The following is a 21,922-nucleotide window of genomic DNA, read 5'->3' as shown; positions in this document are numbered from 1 at the left end:
GAGTATAATAAGAGAATTGTAGTACTAGCTGTTCAAGTGGTAACAGAAGTAGTAGTAATAGCAAGAGTGGCCATAGTATTAGTAGTAGTAGTAGTAAAATTATACATAGTAGTGGTAACAGCATTGGTTGATAATAGTAGAAATACTAGAAATGACATCAGCACTGATTGACATATGTACATGTAGTAGTAGAAGTACTATCAGTAGAACAACATAGTAGTGGTAGTAGTAGTAGCAGTAAAACAGTTTCCAAAGCTAATCCTCTGAACTAGTTTTGGGGATGAAACTGCAAAACTGAAACACCAAAACTGTGATGATTTATGCCTTAAATTTCATATTTTTAAGGATATTTTCCCAAGCAATACTATTTTGAATTATACATACGGCCCGTTACCTCAAGTAATAATAAATAGCTTTTATACAGTGTAATAAATTTGACTTGTACATCTTATTGGCCTCAGTGATCACATAGAAACATATTAAACGAGTGGGAATGGCCTCAGGAGTGGGGCTGTCTACAGGGTGCACTGAATAATTCATGCGTCTGGTGCAGATCATGTTTGAGCATCTGGTCCTCATTTCATTCACAGTCTTTATTGTTGATCACAGTCACGAGTCACGGCCATAAATGGCACTTCCTGTAAACTCATTAAACGTGTCTCATCAGAAATGCTTGCAGCCCATCTCTGGTTTTAAAGGTTACTGACACGACATGGGTACACATGAAGAACAGATATGAGGAGTTTTAAACACGACTGAACCTGCTAGCTAAGAACACTAATAGATAACAGATTGCTGACTTCATAATACTTGCCAGATTCGCTAAACTGTGCGATTCTCTGTCAGTAGCAATGTTTACATGTACACAAAAGATTATTATCAGATTTCTGGGATTGTCTGATTATTAAAATGTGGGTAATCTGAGGGACCGTGATCAGAAAGAAATCAGATTTTGCTGTTTCATTGTGATAATCGGACAACTCCACTCACGTTTTCATGTTTTTCCAGCTTCAAGGCACTCAAAGCACTTTACATCATGGAACTGTTCAACCATTCACACCAACAGACACGAGGTGGGTTAGGTGTCTTGCTCAAGGACACAACAATATGCATCTGTGAGAGCTGGAATCGCACCGCCAACCTGTAGGTCAGTGGATTTCATCGCTCAACCAATGACGTCGAGAGCGAGATTCAAACCACAGATAAAATTACCATCCAGAATCATTACCTTCTTTTACCAAGGATGCGTATTCACTTTAAAGTTTCTGCAAACTTTTGAAAAAACAAAACAAAGAAACACTGGTATTTGCTGAATTTGCACACTCTCTCCAATGCATTTCATTATTTCAGTGGTTTATAGAAAATCAAAGGCATTGCTACGTTTTGCCGGGTAATGCCTATCTTCAATTTGTTCTACGTAAACAGAAACAAAATCAAAGTTAGATCTGAGAAAAGCCGGTTAAATCTGACCTGTAATAATGCGGCATTAAAATTCATTATGTTTTTCTCCTTTTGGCTCTTGTTCGATAGATTTCTTGTGTTAAATATGTAACAGTGCGCAGTACCAGTGTGATCCTTATATGGCTGTACGAAGGGAAATGTTGAAGCACAATACGAGACAGATGCCAAAACAGCTGGAGAGAGGAATAACAGATGAGGACCAGCCAACACTAGGACTTTGTGATTTTAGATTCAATGTGCCAAAATGCATATGAGTTTGACTGGTCTGAACAAAAGCTACTGTATTGAGATACACTTTACGCTTTGTGTTGTGCCCTTAATGCTGGTATACATCTTAAATAATGCTTTAAAGGTGCACTAAGTAGCTTTTCTAGTGGGGGTCTGCCACCTTCCTGTCTTCATAGATTTGCCACAGTAGGATATTAAACTACTCTCACTCCATGGAGAGAAGCCGGTGACATTCTCAAGACTGAAATTCTTTTTAGCAATATAAAGCCTGAAATTGAGTTAATGCAAGACACAAAAGTTTAATTGATAGTTTTCAAAAGTCACTTCATAACTCTTTTATATCTAAATATTTTTCTTTTATTTTTTCAGAGCGTTTAGAACTACCCTTCCGACATTAATATGAGCAAATGCAGCACGGAGGAATGAACCCTCATTGTACAGTGGTACTTTGAGTCACACGGGTCAAACTCACAAACCCAGCGGTGTTACAGTTGACATTTTAAAACCAGAGACGCCCAGAGTGTAAATGACATTAAAGGAATAATAAGTTGTTTTCAAAGACAGGGGGCAGTATGTGATCTCCACAGACCTGACTAGTCCCGATTTCTTCCTGTGGGACGATCTTAAAGAAAAGGTGTTTGTGAATAAACCTCAGACAATAAACAAATTTAAATGTAATATCAAGGATCAAATAAGAGCCGGAAATCCGGAAATGCTTTCAAATGTTATGGAAAGTGTGTGTTGGATCGGGCTTCAATGCGAAAATTAGGTCATTTTTACTTCCCCAAGTTTAAGTAGTGATAAGTTCAAGTGTAAGTGAACAATTACAACTGTATATATTGCCAAAAATCTCGGGAGGTTCAATTTAACTACTGCTAAAATTTGGTGAGTATAACTTAAGAATTATACAAGCTATTGAAGATTTAAAAGTATCAGTGACTTTTGGGCCACCGTGTACTTCCAGATAAGGGGCAAGAGACAGTTTTTCCTATTGATTACACTGTATTTTCCATTAAATATCCAAAAAGTAATTTCACAAACCTGATGATTTCTATTAGTGACTAGACCTTAGAACATTTATTCATTTTAAATGCCCCATTGTATTCTAGGTGAAGCAATAATAATGAACAGGTGTCGAAATCTCACCAGAAAAGTTACATAGTGCATCTTGAACGTCCTTGTTTCAGTGCAGCCAATAAAAAGGAACAAATACTGCTTTGAACTAGATAAATGGAAGTGGGCAGCACCTTTGATTTCACTGGTGCAATTACAGCACTTTTTTGTTTATCAGCTATCAGTAGCTATTACAGAGTTGCAGTATTTTTCCGTTTGACACACTATTACCAGTACTTTTAATGCTTCATATATTCCTTATTGTGTTACTGTATGATGTCCGTTCAAGTCAAATACTGCGGCATGTGTTTCATTCACAGTATTACACAGTTAAAAGTTTGTAAGTGCACTTGTAGTGAGCAGAGATCAGAATGAGCCTCATATATCACCTTGCAGACCCGAGCCACCCGGGCCACTGTGAGCTCCGTGTCACAGTCCAGCTCCAGCGCACGTTCACTGAAGAAGAAGTAAATCTTATCGTCGTCTCCGTCTTTACTGCCCAGGCCTTCTCTGACCAGCGCCGAGCCCACAAAGTCTGGCTCTGTAAAAGAACACATACACACAAGTTATGGCTTCTGTGCTACATACGCCTTCGAATCAATATGGTTGTATTTGAAGAAATGTAGTGGTTCTTACAAGAAAAAATATACCAACTATAAGTAAGAAATGTGTGTGATATTTAGATTTAACATTTCTTCAACTTGACCTATCCGTGTCCCCCAATATTAGGTGAATATGTTCAAATCAAATATAGCTTTTACTCTGAATAATTCTTAGAAAAACATTGGTCAAGTTATTTATGTTAAAGGTGTTTTGGTTCTTAAGATGATGAAAGCAGAAACCGCAAGAGTCTCTCATTTAAGTTGCCAGTTTCAATGGTGAAATCCAATTGAATTAAACCTAAAAATACCCTCGCTGATCTGAATCCTCACTACCTAAACCCCAGCACCTCCAATCATTAGTGCTAGTGCAGCCTTTACTGATAGATTGCACTGAAATTGACAAAAAGGACAGAGAACAGTATAGACAATAATGTTACAGAGTTTAGTAGCAAGAAAAAGTAGATTTAGTGTTTAGTTCCACTTTAACTGAATTGATATATGTATCTAAAGGGAAGATATATATGTATTTCCTTAGGCTCTATAATTTTTACTTATTACAATAACAAATATACATGACATTTGCCAAGTAAAAAAAAAAAAGGAAATGCATAAAATAAACCATTACAATAAGATAATACTGTTTTAAAGTCAGAATGCTCATAATAGTGCATGGTTTACATCTTTTAACCACATACATGCAGCTATTTAGAATTTACATATGATAGCACTGTACTAGATGTTATAGTAATGATAGTAAAAATAGAAATATATTATTACTTATTATAAATATAAAACCATCATTGCTTACTTAGTTACAGGCTAGTGACCCACCTCAATACTTTATACTATATTATCCACAAAAGTTGATATGTTCAGGGTCAGGCATACATCGCGCTGAATAAAACACAGCACTGGCCTGCAGCTCTTTCACACTGTCTCTGCAGATACAAACTAACAGTCACTTCTCACCTCTTCCATATTTCCTCCTCTATCTCTCCTCATATTACCCCAGCCTTGATCTGTCTCACTGGGACTGCCTAATAATAATGGTCCATTTGAGATCCACACCTTCTTCATCCTCCTCTCGTCTTTCTCAATCCTGAGTTCTCATTAAGCCAAAGTGTTAGATTTAGAAAAAAATATGCCGTTTTCAGGACGGATTTTAATGGATTTGGAGGATTTTTGGAGGATATATGATTTCATGGACAGGCTGTACTTTTAGAGATAAAAATGTCTTTCAACATCATCTTTATAAAGTATAACTTCAACTAGAAAACTGAATTAACTGATTCACTGTGGCTGTATGTGTTAGCGTTCATTTTACTGATAACTAGAAGTATGAGCACTACTGTTAACACATGTATTTTAGCAAAATTAGTCTTGCCCCAGTACAGATATATTGTATAAGCCGCTCTTGAGGTCAAAATATGTCTGCTGCGTGCTGTCCACATCTAATTTGTGCGTTTACTCGTACGAAAATCAAGTATGAGGTTAGCATGATAGTTGTTGTAGTTGTTTATTTTTTCGTGACAGCTCTGGTCTACGAGACTTGTGAAAAGCAGTTGTAAACTAATCATGGTGACTAATTAGGATGCACATATGAGGAATAACTTTGGACAACTGCAAATACTGTAATTTAAACAGTTTTTCAAGTTTGTAAAAATGTAAAAATCAAGGTTCTCAAACTTTTCACACTCAGTTCCACCTAAGATATTGTTTGGCTTTTTGAGTACTATGAGATCTTAACACAGACTTTTTTAAGCCTAAATTTGGACAAAACTAGGTCTAAAATGAAACGAGGCATGGATGAGGTAGTTTTAAATAATGATAAACCCCAAACAGGACAAAAATATTAATAGATGTGTCTCTAAATGGGAACAAATACTCAGACTGCACGTGGCTCTCCGTGCCACTAGAGGCAGCTTGCACACCATCGCTTGTACACGTACCACAGTTTGATAAATACTGTCTTATCTACAGAGAAAGTGAGATTTATAAGATTAGTTCAGCTAGGGTCAAGCGCACACATGTATTTGCAACTGAACACACACATATCTTTCAAACTCATAATAAGCTGTCAAATTAATAATTAAAATAACCTGGTTTGAATGGAATAGGTTGCATTCATGACCCAGAATTTGATGAAGTCATAATCTCGGATGGTGGACAAGGGCCTATGCAACTCAACTGGTGATTTACTTGCCATATGAATCTTATGCCCTTAAACGATTCTTTCTCTTTTGTTTATTTGTACTGACAGAAAAGACGTTGAACTTTGTGCCAGGTTTTGTTTAATGTGAATATTCCTATAAATAAACCAGTCAACAAATCTATAATCTGACAATTAAACAGCAAATTCCACCATATAATTCTGTCCTGCAGCTCAGTGTTAAACTCTGGGGACTCTGAATGTTGTGATGTCATGTGAACCACTCATGCCTCACAGCAAGAAGGTTTGGTTCGATCCCCGGGTCGCCCAGGCCTTTCTGTGTGGAGTTTTGCATGTTTCTCCCCGTGTCTGGAAGGGTTTCCTCCGGGTACTCCGGTTTCCCCCATCAACCAAAACATGAACGCCCTTCAAGACAACTGTTGTTGTGATTTTGGGCATTACAAAAATAAAATGAATTGAATTGAACCCAACCTATAACACAGCTCATATCCTCACTGTGTTAAATTTGGTGGCTCTCCTTTTGTCCTTCTTGGGTAAAAGTGAATCAGTTTGCACAGTGCTGCACACCAGACAGTCTGGGGCACCCATGCTGCTGACTGGACAACACCAGGCCCTGCCTAGAAAGCATTATTTAACCCCAATTTTGTATGAAACCTGCCTACACTTCATTTTGCCCCCGTATGAGGTGAGTAGGCGCTTCTTTTGGGTCTATTTTTTCATACCAGTTTTGTACTGCTATGAATAATAATTTGCCTTATCGCTCAGTTTATGCTGTGTATCTCTGTTTTCTCAGTTCACCTCAATTTCCCAATTATTTCCCTATCGCCATTTCAGTTTTAGTGCTGTCTGGAAACATTTTCCAAAAAAGTTATTTAATAAATATAATAATAAGGCATTTATATGTAACTTTATGTGACTTTTTGGGTGGAGGGTACGCCCCTGCTGGTTCACAGTATGGTATTAAACTCATTAATAGCATTCAAGGGGTGTTTTTATCTATCCAATCTATCTCATGCAGGCCAAGTTACACATCAGCTCATTCCAAGCCAAGCAGGTGGTGTGAAACAGCTTCATGGTGCACCTTAACACTAATTGTCTTTCGAGAATACAAGGCATGGTGATGGTACCAATATTACCGGTACTTGATTTTAATTTTTCCATGGGATTGCCTACCGTTTTGAGATACTAAGCTCAATGAAAGAAGCATTAACCTCCAACTTATAAGACGTTAACCAGAGCCTTGGCAGCACACCCAGTATTTCCAGTAAAACAAATGTTCATTGTTTTTTTTTTAACGTTTGTATTTCTGTACTTTGATAACTCTTTCTTTGTTAATTAAAACAAGCCTCGTTCTCCCTTCGCTTCTCCCCAAATCCCCCATTCCTCTCTCTGTCTCTCTCCATCCAAAAAGATAATGATCCTTCGTTTTACCCGTGCACCACAATTCATTTCCCGTGTTTCAGTTCTGCTCTTATGTCTGTGCATGTTTCTCATTTTTACATTTTAATGAAATTGCTTTAAAAAGAAGCCAGCGCTGTTATCACCCCTAATGTGATTTCTATTATTTGAAAACATATTTAATCTTACTCTGTGGCATGTCTGTCGAGGTGAAAATTGAAACTCAAATTAATGATTTCTGGGCAGTCAATTATGGTGAATTTCCCTGTATAAAAGCATGTTGTGAACTGTCAAGGTCTGGCTATTAATTTGCAACAGGTCAAAAAGAACTACTTGAACAGTTTTACACTATGGGCAACAAAATGCACCTTTTCAGACAATGGCTTTTTGCATATCGGCAACCACAAAGCAGGGAAAACACTAAATTAACTCAATTATTCTGATATCCTGAAAAATGTGCAAATGGCAAAGTTCAAATTTGTATTGCTGTTAGTTCTGACCTGTATTAACATGGGGCATAGCTAACATGTGTAACAGTGAATACTAATGCACTCTGGGATATGGAGCAACAGAAGGCTACAGACAGTCAGGCCACAGCGTCCAAGCTACAACCCATGTGGCAACGCTTTGGGACTTATTTAGCTTTGCTAATTTGGCTAAACACATGATAAGTCTGAGAATAGATTCTACAAGTAGCTGGAAAACATTGCATAATACATAGTTTGAATGTCTGAGCTTACTAGGCAGTCCCAATACAAATTAATGTGAAAATAGAAGTGATGACTATTTAATTCTTTTGGCTTTACCATATCAACTATAGTAGATACAATTAAGGCAGAATATATAGTGATAGTCAGGTTTAGGTTTTGTAAAACAGATAAAATTTGATTTATATGGTGCATTTAAAGACACCAAAGGCATTTAAGTACATTATTCATTCACTCTACACTTGGTGGGGCAGACTGACAGAGGTGAGGCTGCCAATCTGTGCCATCGGCCCCTCCGACCACCACCAACACGCACTCACACACCACATTCATACTTTTTAAATATTTTCAGGCTCTTCGATGTTTTGTCCTTCATACTACAATGACTTCAAATTATAATTTTAATTTTACAACCCGTCCGTAACAATTACTACTCCTTGAATGGTAGTTTCCCCAAGTATGGTTTTAGCTTCTAGGAGTTACTTACTTTCCCCTTATACTTGAGTAATATTACACTTGAGTATAATTTTAGGCTACTCCAGCTACCTACAAACGTTCAGCTGTTACAAATTTAGAGCCGTTTTAAAACATATTAGCTGTACGTCTACGCAAAACATTTCTGATCACTGTCAGTTTCTCCGCTCTCCAATTGAACAGTATGCTTACCGCTGTGGGGAATACATTAGCTTTCCAAAACAGTACCACATTTACATAAAAATAAACCCATCACTGACTTCCTGTTGCAATTCTAAATCTGCTCGCTATGGCTCTATTTGTCCAGAGCGGTACAAAAACCCAAACTCTCTTTCCCATCGGCAGTCATTTGGCCCTGTCTTGTTGCCATACAATCTGTGTAGCTACCCATTTCGTTCTTGCCTGGGGATGTCCCTAACCCACTACAGCTACTCTCCCTCTCTACTGGCCCGTTTTAAAATGAACCCCTATGACCCCAGCTCTGGGCCAACTGTGTTATCATGAAGTCCGTTTTGGTTCACCTTTCCCTTGACATACTTACCACAGTTATTTTAGACAGGGTTTTAGTGTATTTTTTTGGACTTACCGTTTAGCCAAGCGGGCAGGTATTCACTCTTCATGCTGTAGTGCTGCTGGCCAAGATTTCTCAGAATGACTGGCTCTGTTCCAAGGAAGTTATTGAGGGTTGCAGAGTATAGCTCCTTATCTGTAAAAATGCAAGGGTTGGTTTATTTATTGTTTCAACATGATTACTTTTATATATACATAATTTAAATAGATGTGAAATAACTGTTGGCGCTGGAGATTATAGAAAGTAATAACATTTTGCCTGATTAGTGTAGAGCTGTGTGCGGAGGGGGGAGTCTACTACCTGCTCGCTTGTTTCTATGGAAATTCGATGCAAGTGTTAAGCCTGAAATATTATATGATGTCCAGAAAAGCACCTTTACTTACACATACTTACACTTACATACTTTTTCAATGCTGCTGACAAACTAAAAACTCTCAACTCTGCACTAGATAAGACGCAATGTAAAACTCCACTTGTATAAGATTTGATAGGAGCCGTTGTCCACTTGGAAAGGCTGTTTACCACAGTGTTAAATTGGGTCACTGGACTCCGGCTGCTGCTGTATGCCTATGACAAAACTAATGGGAAATACTGGCAGAGATTTGATGGGCCTTTTATGCTTGTGTTGGAGCGGTCAAAACAAGCCTGCTGGGAGGGAGCATCAGGCACTGGCCCTGTGCATCTGCGGTTTGATATGAATGTCAATAGACTGCAGACAACTTTCTACAAATAGTATGGCTATAGTGATTTCTATAGGGGTATAAGTGTACTCCAACTTTAGACAGGTCTGCGGACAATATTTTGAACATCTGTAGAGTTTTTGACAAAGCAGACCGTATGTTTTTCATGTTTAGTTGAGTTATTTCAATATTTTTTTGTGTTAAAGTAAGTTATTGATTGCAAAATAGAAGTAGTATTGCAGAAACATAGTAGTAAAGCATAAAGTATCGGTAGTAGAAGTACTCAAAAAGCAATAGCTGTAGTGTAATATTTGTAATGGAAGCACTTGTAATAGTAGTTGATATAATTTACACTGCGTCAAGAAAACTCGGTTCTCGACGTGGTGTTTACTCAAAAAGACTCAAAACAAGTGTTAGACTTTTCTTCTACTCTGATCAGAGGGGAGTGAGCACAGAGAAGAAGCTACGCAGACTGCTTCCACGAGGTCTTCTCTGTACCTTCTCCGACGCTCCCCTTTTATTAACATCTTGACTCAACTCAGCAGTTTTCCCATCCTGTTTATCAGTAGAACAACACGCTATTACCCTCTCCACACAGACATGACTTTTCTTATATTTCAGTTCAGGTTACACAGCTTTTGACCTTTCACCCACACCGTTGTTTCCTGTTTCTCTAGTCAATTTCAGTCTCGTACACACAATATAAGCATACGGTTCATTAATGATAAAATATAAGCATAATTTTATTCACACATTGTAATAGCAAAACATTTTCATGATCAAGAATTCAGTTTTTTATTGGTATTTCATATATATATAATAGGCTCAAACATCTGCTACTACACTATTAACTACTATAGTAATTGCAATAGTAGTACTATAGGGATTGCAGTAGTAGAAGTAGTAGTAGTAGTAGTAGTAGTGTAATCCAATGCAATGGACTTCTCATACTCACCCACTATGAGTCCAGTGTGTCCTTTAGCGGGGTCATATGGACACTTGCCCTTCCCGTCCTCCAGAGCGCCAGTGTTGATGGTGAAGTAGTCGGCGTTCTGCACACACACACACGCAAACACACACACACATATGAGATGATAGGGGAGGCACAGGTGGCTGCTGGTCACTTCTCATTATTGCCCACATAACACTACTGCACTCTGCCTGTCCAAGTGCGCAGACGTCTCTATGATGTCCTAACACATCACCATCAGAAAGGCGCACATGCACTGCAAAACCGAGTAATGCAATGTACAAAAGGAACACGTTTATATATCTTTCTGATGAATTCAAAATAAAATAATAAAATTCCAATACTCACTTCGTGTTCCCTATTGTATGTAATATTCTGTTAGTTTAGATCACTATATGTCACAAAGAACATTAGGAAAAATCCAGTCATAAAAGGAGATGTAGAATTGATCCCATATAAGTAAGTTGAGTTTCACAAATATAATAAACAACATTATTTTATGCAACTGGTATACATAGTTACTAAAATGTTCTTATAGATTAATTAGGGATTAACATTTGGGAACACTGGAAATGTGTGTCCAATTTTCCATATGAATTTACGTTAGAGTAATAACAAAAACACTGGAGCTGTTGGCACCCGAGTTGATTTGAGTAACTTAAATATATTAAAGTGCACAAGTGTGTCCCAGTTTGAGAAAGTCTTTTCCCTTGCACTTGTTTTGAATTTGTCGCCCGGTGCTGGCCCCGAGGTGAGACAGGTGTGTGTGTGGGTTTGACACCTGTCAGGTAGCACTCACCACGTAGGTGCACTTGGGCTGGAAGGCGTAGGTGCCGCAGGTGTACAGGTGCGTGTGGTTGTAGCTCTGTAGAAAGCGTATGTAGTTGAAGCACTCGGTCTGAAACAAAGAGAGGAGAGACATGGTTAGGATATTTTTTTATGTGAAAATTCGATACTATCACTGTATGGGCTGATTGCCAATTGGGACCTACATTCACCCAATTTATCTTTGTAAACTGTGGTTAAATAATTATGTCATAGCAAGTGTTTCTATCTATTTAATACTGTCATAAAAAACAAACAGTCCTAATTTTGGACCTGAATGAGTAAATGGAAACCAGAATTAAATAGCTGTACCCAATTAAAATCACTGAACCTGATTTTTTGCCATGTATTTGAGGAAAATCTGCACAAATATATTCTAAAGCAGGTCAAAATAAGATTCAGAATCAGGAAGTGTGCTGTGTCAGCATGCTAGTTGACTTTTAAGACAGTAAAAATAAGGTAAATTCATACAAAAAATGTATATTGTGTATTAATATTGTGTATCCAGGACTCTTATTTCTAAAGCAGGTCAAAATGAGACTCAGAATCAGGAAGTGTGCCCTCTTAGCATGCTAGTTGTTTTTTATCTTTACCACTGCAAAACACTTCTTGTTTTTCTGACTTTTAAGACAGTAAAAATAAGGTAAATTCATACAAAAAATGAATAATGTGTAACTAAAACTCATTTGAAAGGTCTTCTGTCGACATGCAATTACATACACTTTTTCCCTCAAATTGTTTCACTGACGCAGCCCATCTTACATCTACAAGTCCAACTTACATTTCAAATGCCAATCTTGTTCATTATTTATTACCCAGTCTAGAGTTTTCCATCTAGAGCCCATTACCTTTTCTTGTCTCTTCGATCGGTCCCACAATTTGCTTTGTTTATGAGATCATTTCCTTTGCAAATATTTACTCAAGGCCAGATCTAAACACTGAGTTAACATGCACAATTATCTCCCCAACCTTTGAAAGCGACAAGAACCGGCAGCTTGTCTTCATCTAAACAATATGCAAGTGATTAGAGCTGTAATATATGCAGTGTTTTATGAGAAATGCCCTTTAATGCTCGGGCTCTGACAAACAATACAACTCTCGGAATGCAATTGGGAACAGATGCTGGAATAGGAATTAGTGCTATGAATAATTCACTCCATTCCGATGATGTGGCCATTACGTTTGGAAAAAAAAACAAAAAACAATATGCATATTTTACTGCTCGTATTATCACAATTTGCATTTTTTTATAATTTACTTTTACAGCCTCTGCAATCACTGCGGATAATTACAATGAGATCTGTCTGGCAGCTTGACATAAACAGCTAATTGCTAATCTAACACTGGACACTGTAAACGCCATATGGGATTTCTGCATTGTAAGATTTTATGTATCGCCATATGTAGTAGGGATTAGCTTTGGCCTCTGTTAAATTGTAGCTGCTTAAAGGGATAATGAGGAATGTTTCGTGGCAGATATTGTACTGTATAGTTACGTGATGAATGATTAGAGTAATTCAAAGATTAATTAGCATAGCGAATAGTTAGTATTGGCTGTTTGCGGCTGCCGATTTGCACTGATGACCTCTCTGATGGTGACGAATCACCCACACCGCGCTTAACAAGGTGAAAAGTGTCTTGCCTAGGACACAATGGGACACAATTGAGTCAGACTTTAAGTATAAGTAACTAAATATTTTCAATTTATGAGTTTTTTAAGACTAAAATGTATGTATGCTGTGTATCTAGTCATTTTGAGACCATTTGCATTGTCCCTTCACATTCTGTACTAAAATATGTCAAAATAACTGTGCTGCAAAAGGTAAAATTCTCATCTTGTCTTCCCAAAAACCTGTGTGCGCTTTCATAAAAAATTAACCAAATGAAGAGGACATTATGCAGAAAAGGGAGAGTGAAACAGGGACTAGACCACAGACCGCTTTTTAAACAAATGTTCTAAGAGGTTCAGAAGAGAAATTCATTTGAGTATGGAGTTTAAAGCTCGTTTGGACGACGGGGTGTTGTAGTCAGAGGGGTATAAAGCTAAGGCCGCCACTTTTCCTTAAATGTAAACTAAAAAGCGTCGACAATATAATGTTTTTGTTAATCTTGTCCCGCTGGTCCAGGGATTCTCAACAAAAAAACAAACATTAGACACGACAATTTATAATGTGCAGAAATGGACAGAGGCTTAAAGACAGACCCAGATGATATTGCTTAGAGAAGTAAATGCATTTGGCTTGATTGACGAATGAATTAAAGGAAATAAAGAAACATTAATAAACATGGTATAAATAAAATGGCTTGTTTATGAATTGGTTGTTGGTTAATCTGCTTCTCTGTTATCAACCAGTGACTTAAGATTAACTGTTTGATTTTGATTAATTGAATTATATTTGCAGCTATTAAAAATAAATAAATAAAAATATAAATAAATAAAAATACATTTATTTGAACTTGGGACTGGCACTAAACATGACTTATATTTTTGTCTCCATGTTAGAAAATCAAAGAAAGTTCAAAGACAGAGTAATTAACCCAAATAATTGATCACTGTACTTACTACTATAAGTATAAGAGTTACAGAATATTAAAGCCCATTAAGCCTGAACTGCCACTACTTCAAAACCATAAAAAATCCTACTAAAATATGTCCTTTGTCCAAATATCCACATTATTCCTTACTAACGGCACGATTTAGGGGTCACGCCATTTTTAGCGGTGTCCAAACGACCAAGCAGTGAAAAAGTAGTGCACTCAAAATTTCTCACAATGCACTGTGAAAAGTATTGGGCATTGGTGTTCACTAGACCGGGCAATATAGACCACAATGCACTGTGAGATTCGGAAAAACAACAATGGACAGCAGCAGGTCTTTAACTGGACACAACACGACTGAATGAAAGCAGACAGACGCGCTGGTTTGTTGCACTGTTGATCGCTGATTATAAATAATTCACTATTAAATAAACCATTGCTGTGTAAAGTTGCTTAAGGTGTTAAAAGAGCTATAATTTCCACATCTCAAACAATAAAAAAAAAAAATAGAGTCTGATAAAGAGTGTGGGGCTATGCAGAATGTGGGGTTAGGGACTTGAGTGGACATTCAGACACAGGCATGGAGAGAAAGGTTTGGGTTAATTTTGGTTCACCTCTTGTTTTATACCCGTGTGAGATTAATAATTATTTATCTTATCTTATCTTATTACGTATTATTATTTCTTTATTTAACATTGGACACCCGTTAGCTTCGCCTGTTGACTGCTAATCTTCCTGGAGTCCCAATTAAACGTTTGGCATATACAAATACATTACCATGACAACATATAATACAATAATAGTGTAATTAAGAGTTTTTAAGTAATAATAACTCATAACTCATTTGGCAAGTCATCCCAGCATTGAGTGACTTTTGAGATGTTTATTTTGACCGCACCGTTCCGATCAATAAACACAGTATCTAGGGCTTTTCATTCTTCTTAAAACTCTCATCCTCCATCACTCATAACGACATTTACCGATATGAGCCTCCTGATGTTATTGTTTTGACTTCCTGTTAGCGTCTCGTAAACAGGACGCAGGTCTATTTGTAACGCTGCTGATCAGAAGCTAAAGCTAAAGCTGCTGATGGCTGCGATGTGATGTTGCTATTGAGGGGGAAGTTCGCTAATGTAATGACTGGAAGCTCTCCAGGCCTGAAACGTGAGCCTGACTTGACAAAATGTAATTGATCAGAGAGGAATATAACAGCGCTTAAGTGCGTTACCTGGTTGTTCTTTCCCTTGGCCACGCACTCCCTCTTCTTATCTTGTGGGGCTGGCCAGTCGATCTGAACAAAAGATAGAACGGTATAGATTAGATGAAGTGCACATATACAATGATTTATTTTATATGTGCATTTTATTTATACATAGTATTATTGGCAAAGAATGGAGAAGTAAACCAGCAACGGTAGTCGATTTTGAGGAGTAGCAGGAATAGCAATAACAGCACAAGTACATGTAGTAACAATAAAAGAAGTTGTACCACGTGAAGATGTTCTCATAGCAGTACTAGTAGCTTACAATGTTTCTGAATACTTTCTAAGGGGTAATATTTTATAACACACATGTTTTTGGGTTTAATAAAAAACTCACTTTCTACAATTTGAAGCAGTTACCATAGCAACCACAAAGGTATTTTGTAAAGTGCTTCAATAAACAAGTCAACAAAGACGGTAATATAATCCATTTCCATCCAGGTGCCTGAAACAAAAAGATGTTTTTTTGTAATATAGGCTATAAAACGTTTCTGAAAAGTTGTGGGTAAAAGAGTGCACTATGCTGGAGATTTGACTGCACATGTAATAAAAAAAAACTAATAAAAAAAAAAAATCCATATCTTATCTAACAATTTATGACCTTCCAAAATGTTGATGTTTTTTCCCATAATTGAGTAGCCATAGCTCGAGCACCTCTCTCTATACAGTGTCATTATGATCTTCCAACCCACAGTTCAAATGGGTATCACCAGATGCATCACTTCTAGTATCTAACATTATTAAAACTCATTGTTACTGCGCTCCATAAAAGTCGGTGTAATATAGTGTCTTTATAGGCTGTGGGTCTCCACTGTCCAGCCATAATCCTTTGTTTGATTGCTATTGGTCTGACTCCAATCCAGAGAGGTCCTGGATTTACAGCAGTGCTTGACCTGTAATGACCACTGTTAGTTCAAATGGTGTGGAAACCAATACGACTAAACATACATCATATTTTACCCTGTCGTCTTCTGCGAACAGTTCAGTCTTGTGTTTGTCAAATTTATAAAAGTACAAGTTTTAAAGGACCCATATTACGCTATTTTCTGATCTGTTATAATGTTGTTTCCTCATCAATAACAAAGTCAGAGTTGTGTTTTGTTTCATTCACATGTTTAACACACAAACCCTGCACATTTAGGCTGAGTTCTCTGTTTCAGAAAGTGTTTTTTTAGTGTTTTTAAACTCCATACACCTTCACTAGAATCATTTGGACAGTTTCAGCCTTGGAAGTGTCTATCTCCACTGAACAAAAGGTAAAAGGCACCTGTTAACTTGAAAAATTCATGACATCACAAAGTAGAACAGATCATTTTGAGCTTTGGAGATGTAGACAGACTAACAATTACTCAAACATGTGAATGAAACAAAACAAACCAACAAAAAAAAACCCCAAAACACAGCTCTGGGTATGTTTTTGATGAGGTAACAGAACTATAACATGGCTTAAAACTCACAGGAGTCAACTTTGTGTAATATAAGACCTTTAATAAACACAAGCATGGTACAAACAGATTTCTATTTGATATATTAAAAGAAAGTACAATGCATTATTTGTGTTGTTATTGGTCTTTAAACATGCTCTTGAGTAGGACTGCTTTGGTATCTCATGTTTTAACTTAAATAATTGCTATGTACAGACAATACAGACACAGATGCACTCCCTACACAAGGTACTGCAGCAGAGGGATTTTCTATTGAAGAAATTTAAGCTAAGACTAGAAACATATGTATAAAGAAGTGGATTACAAGAGTGTGACGTCAACCATAGCACTCAGCTTCAGTCAAATGAAACTCATTGAGGCTAGAAGGTATAGGGACGAATATGAAGCCAATCTAGAACGAGGCTGTTGAAGGCAACGCCCCGTCCCGCTGGTTTAGCAGGGAGCGGGCACTTAGCAACGCTGTCAATCAAACACTAGTGGGAGCAACCTCGGGGAAAGAAGGCACCTGATTTGTCTGTTATTAATACTCATATCTTGATTTACAGAATACGAACATTTTATAACCAAAATTACAAGAAAGAGAGAGAGGAGCGACAGTTTTTCAATACAAAATAAATTGGAGTCAGAGCTGATGGAGCCGTAAGCATGCCTATGTTCACTTGTCATTTGGAACGTGGCGGCTAGCAGGTTAGCTATGTTTATTTATGTATACAGTCTATGGTTAGAAACTTTCTTCCAACACTACGACGCTACGACAATGATGTATGGGTTTAAAAATAGCACAGGAGACCTCCAAACATTCACCTGTGACCTAATAATGCTGGGAAAAATCAAGACTGAATTCTCAAAGGGAGTGGACTTATTAAAAAGGACTAATTAAACAAGTGTGAATGAAATTAAATACATATCCAGGTGTTTTTCATGTGTTTCATGAGGCACCACTGTTACAACAGGGTTATAAGCTCAAAAAGGTCAATTTTGCACAATATATGTCCTTTAAAATTTGGATTTATCAACCATCAGTCCCAATTTCAAGATTTGAATCCACCTTGTTTTATGAATTTCAAGTTTTGAATTATTACAATTATATCTGCTTTTCTTTCAAAAAATAATAATAGCAGTGGTAGTGAGAAAGTTTTATATAAAAAGCAAAACAACATTCTCTCGGCTCATTTCCCTCCTTTAATGGTCTTGTGTTTTGTTCTGTTTTTTCATTAAAGGTCAAAGTGCAGCGTTTATGCTGATGCATCTCAACATCAAACTCCAGCAATTAGACTCTCCAAATGCACAAACCAAGTGTCCATGTAATTACTTCCACAAATAAGTAAAAAAAAAAAACTTTTACAATCAGTGGGTTTTCTGAGGCATACAGACCTTCTCAAAAATAAAATTGAGCTAAGTTACTTTTTTACTTTTTAAATTTTTTTATGTTATGTCACTTAGTAAAACTGTAGTATCTCTGAACCAGCTGTACTGTTACTACCTTTACTACAAGTACTAGACATACTATTTCAACTTTTAATGCAGACAAAGGGAATATAAATACTCCTGTTACAAAAACTACTGTGACTGACCTCCTATAAGACCATGTTAATACCCACACTGATGTTTCCTCATGATTTAATTAGTTGTTTTTCAACCGTTACCATGACAACGACCACAGGAATACATTGAATTAAACGCAGAGCGAAGGTCACGGTCTCTAATAGTTTCTCTTGCTTACATTTATTTAATTAGACGTACAAAACTGAAGGATTTCTTGACACACTGTATAGAATGTCTGAATATATAGTAACTGCAAATGTTCAACTTAAATAAACACAAAGTTATATTTTTAATTAGTTTATCGCGTCTGACAGTACCACTTGGCAACCAGCAGGGGGCAGGAGTGAGCTGACTTGACGTAGTATTTTGAATAGAATTTGAAGGTTTTCCATTTTACAACAGGAGACTTGTTGATTGGTCCCTGTTTTCTAAAGTAATAGGAGTAATTAAATATATTTTTTTATTTGCAGATGTTATAGCGCTCTGCTAATGTCGACAATGTTACGATGATACATCCGTCAGTGTGTGCACAGCTGCTGCTATTCCCACGCCTGATCTGTACACAACACGACGGATGAAGAACGAGGAAAAGACGAGAGAAAAGAGGTACGGAACAAGAGAGGGAGACAGAGACAAGAGGGAGAGCGAGAGACAGAGAGAGGGGAGGATAGAGAGCGTCAGAAAGAAAGTGGGCGGAGGATAGAGAGAGAAAGTAAGATGAGGGAGAGACAGCGAGAGAGATGAAGATCCAGAGAGAAAAATGGAGATAGAGAGACAGAGAGAAAGGTGGAGACAGAGAGAAAGATGCAGATAGAGAGACAGGGAGATAGAGAGGAAGGTGGAGACAGAGAGAGAAAGGGAGAGAAATTGAGGGAAAGAAAGGGACAGACAGAAAGATGCAGCTAGAGAGATAGAGAGAAAGGTGGAGACAGAGAGAGACGGGGAGAGAAACTGAGAAAAAGAAAGACAGATAAAAAGATGGAGATGGAGGGAGAAAGAGTGATAGATTGAAAGAAAGACACACAGAGAGATGGACAGAGGGAGAGAAAAGGAGGGTGACGGAATGAGAAAAGAAGAGAGATAGAAGGAGAGATGGCGGAGGGAGAGAGACAGAGAAAGTGAAAGAAGAAAGGAGCGAGAGACAGAGAGATGGAGATAGAGAGGCAGGGTTATAGAGAGAGAAAGAGACATGGGAGAGAGAGAGATAGACAGACAGAAGAAGAAAGAGATGAAGATTGACAGAGACAGAGAGAAAGTGAGGGGAAGAATGAGAGAGGGAGAGAGAGAGGGAGATGAGGGAGAGAGACAGAGAGAGACGGGAGATACAGAGAGAAAAATGGAGATAAAATGGAGATAGAGAGAAATTAAGAGAGACAGAGAGAAAGATGGACACAGAGGGAGACGGGGAGAGAGAATGAGGGAAATGAGAGACAGAGAGAAAAATGCAGAGAGACAGAGAGAGAGAGATTGAGCGAGAGCGAAAGATTGAGATGGAGGGAGAAAGCAACAGAGAAAGAGAGATAGAGAGAAAGAAAGACACAGGGAGAGATTGACAGAGAGTAAGAAAGGAAGGGTGACGGAATGAAAAAGGAAGAGAGACCGAAAGAGATCTGGCAAAGGGAGAGAGCGAGAGAAAGTGAGAGATGGAGGGAGCGAGAGATGGAGATAAAGGCAGAAAGAAAGAAAGACAAAGAGAAAGAGATGAAGAGTGACAGGAGAAAGACGGACAGAGAAAGACAAAGGGAGGGTGAGGGAGTGACATACACAGAGAGAGAAAGACAAAGTCAACTGGAAGGAGGGAGACAGAAAGAGAGAGAGTTACATGGGGAGACAGAGGGATTACGAAAGAGAGAAGCCATCATCGAGCAGTGCCCAGATGGTGGTAGGCTGTGAAACATCTCCCAGGTCTGTGCACTGTCACCATATATCCAACGCACAAGACACATCAGGGAGGACAACAGGTGCGCTCACATCACCGAGGACCGGGGCAGACAGCTGCTGGGACGCACGTCTTTGAAACTTCTGATACATGGAAAGTTTGAAATATCTGACTATGGATTTTGTTTAATCTTAGAACAAGTAAACTAGATTGTTGTAAAAAAAAAAAAAAAAAATGACAACACTAGTCCTGGTTTAGTCCTGTTTTAAATCCAGATATGTGGCTAAACTGTGAGTTACTGCTATTTGGTCCTGATTTGGTTTCGTCCTCCTATAGTTTCGTCTCACTCTTCCGGTATGTGTGACCATTATAATGAGATTAGCGGGGTAAATCAGATAGCAATCCCCAAACCACTGCGGGCCACTTGCTACACACCTCCATTAGACCTTGTAATTGTATTGATTGTAATTATTGAGAGCAAGGCAACACTGGATTGGGCCTTAGAGGGTTTCCAATCTCCATAATTGTGAAGAAATGCAGAAATAATGGTCAGAGCAGGGTAGTAAGATGCATTTATATTAGTACATTTACCTGTCAAACTTTCTGAATAAGTTGTACTGTATATAGTTTTAGCATCAATTTAATCAAGAGGCAGATTTTGAATAGTCGACTACTGTGGTCCCAGCTTGTATCTGTCATCTGCTTTCCAAAAGGTTCATATAGTGATAGAGGCTATATATAGTAGCTGGTAAAGATGCAATTTGCTTCCTACATTTTTATTACTGGGAAGTAAATTTTGCTCTGTGTATATGATCACGGTGATATTTAAAATTGCGTAACTTTCTGGAGGCGTTAAGTTACCTGCAGGATTCTATGGAAATGGAAAGTTATAACCATAATTTGGAACATTCGCTATGGAGAAAGATACATTTTATGCCAAACTTTGGACGACTATAGCCAAAGGAGCAACATTTCCATGGAAACAAGAAGGAGGTCAGTCAGGTTTGTGGTGATGCAAGTCCGCTCAGAGTCATTTGAATTCGTTTGACTGGAGCTGAATGCTATGGGTGACGTCACACTCTTATGTCACACTTAGTTCACTTCTTTATACAGTCTATGGTACGGACGCACAGTTTTTCAATGCTTTTCAATGCTTTTATTTTATTTTTGTGTATTTTTTTTGGCTAAACGTTACATACAGTGGCTTTGAATATGCTTAAAAGTACTTTGTATACAATAATTTCTACTTCAAATAAAGTAAAGTAAGTAAACTACACTTTTTTGACTATACCACACTTCTAGTCAAGGGCACTTATATACAGCTTCGGCCTGCAGCAGAAAAAAAAAACAGATTTGCAAATTAAAACATGGACAATAAAAAAAACTGAATAAGTATGTCGTAAACTTTAGGAGGCAAAACAAGTGTGTGAGTGTGTCCTCCCACGCCAAGACTGCAGCAGATATAGATTTGTGCTCACACCAGCCAATGTGGGCACTTACTACAATCACAAAACTTGGCAGTCCAGCGCTCGCAACATAACTCTTGAGGGCTTTAAGCTACAGATAACATAAATAACATTTGAATCAACTAATAACTTGGCAACATGTCTCAAAACGCACAAAGCCTGACCAAAAATTATTAAAGTTGAAATGAAGCCTTGTGCAAGCGTAATTGTGTTGTTGTTTTGTTTTGTTTTTTTCAAATTTGAGATATACTCCAAAACTTTTCCTTTTGTACTTGTTGAGAAATAGCCAAGCAATAATTTCCGAGACAGCTTTATAATTAATGCAGTTTTATATTACACAATTAAAATCACAATAGCCTATTTAGCACTTTTATTTAACACCATATAAGAAAACGGCATTTCAACTTGTCTTTCCTATCTTTATATCTCATTTTAAAATACTTGACAATTACTGAAGCTGGTTAAATATCAGAACAACAAAGCGAAACACTAAAACTTCACTTTATCTGTACTTAATGCTATTGAATTAACGTTGTATTGCAGTGGAAAAGACTTGTAAATGTCCTTTTTTAGCTTTCGCTGTTTATGA

General features: G+C 37.6%; 1 protein-coding gene across 1 annotated transcript in view; it reads right to left on the bottom strand.

Annotated features, from left to right (window-relative positions):
* The window catches only part of sema4c (sema domain, immunoglobulin domain (Ig), transmembrane domain (TM) and short cytoplasmic domain, (semaphorin) 4C), a 156,941-nt gene that overhangs the window by 23,296 nt on the left and 111,723 nt on the right, over positions 1-21,922 (bottom strand). Inside the window, exons 5-9 of the mRNA XM_033972330.2 lie at positions 14,966-15,028; positions 11,174-11,272; positions 10,360-10,456; positions 8,740-8,859; positions 3,192-3,343 (exon numbers count right to left, since the gene is read on the bottom strand). Of these exons, the coding sequence (XP_033828221.1) occupies positions 3,192-3,343; positions 8,740-8,859; positions 10,360-10,456; positions 11,174-11,272; positions 14,966-15,028 (531 nt within the window). The remainder of the gene's footprint in view (positions 1-3,191; positions 3,344-8,739; positions 8,860-10,359; positions 10,457-11,173; positions 11,273-14,965; positions 15,029-21,922) is intronic.

The sequence above is a fragment of the Periophthalmus magnuspinnatus genome, chromosome 9 (assembly GCF_009829125.3).
Source record: "Periophthalmus magnuspinnatus isolate fPerMag1 chromosome 9, fPerMag1.2.pri, whole genome shotgun sequence".
Taxonomy (NCBI): domain Eukaryota; kingdom Metazoa; phylum Chordata; class Actinopteri; order Gobiiformes; family Gobiidae; genus Periophthalmus; species Periophthalmus magnuspinnatus.
Note: the sequence above shows the minus strand (reverse complement) of the source record. Positions and strands in the feature narration are given on the sequence as shown.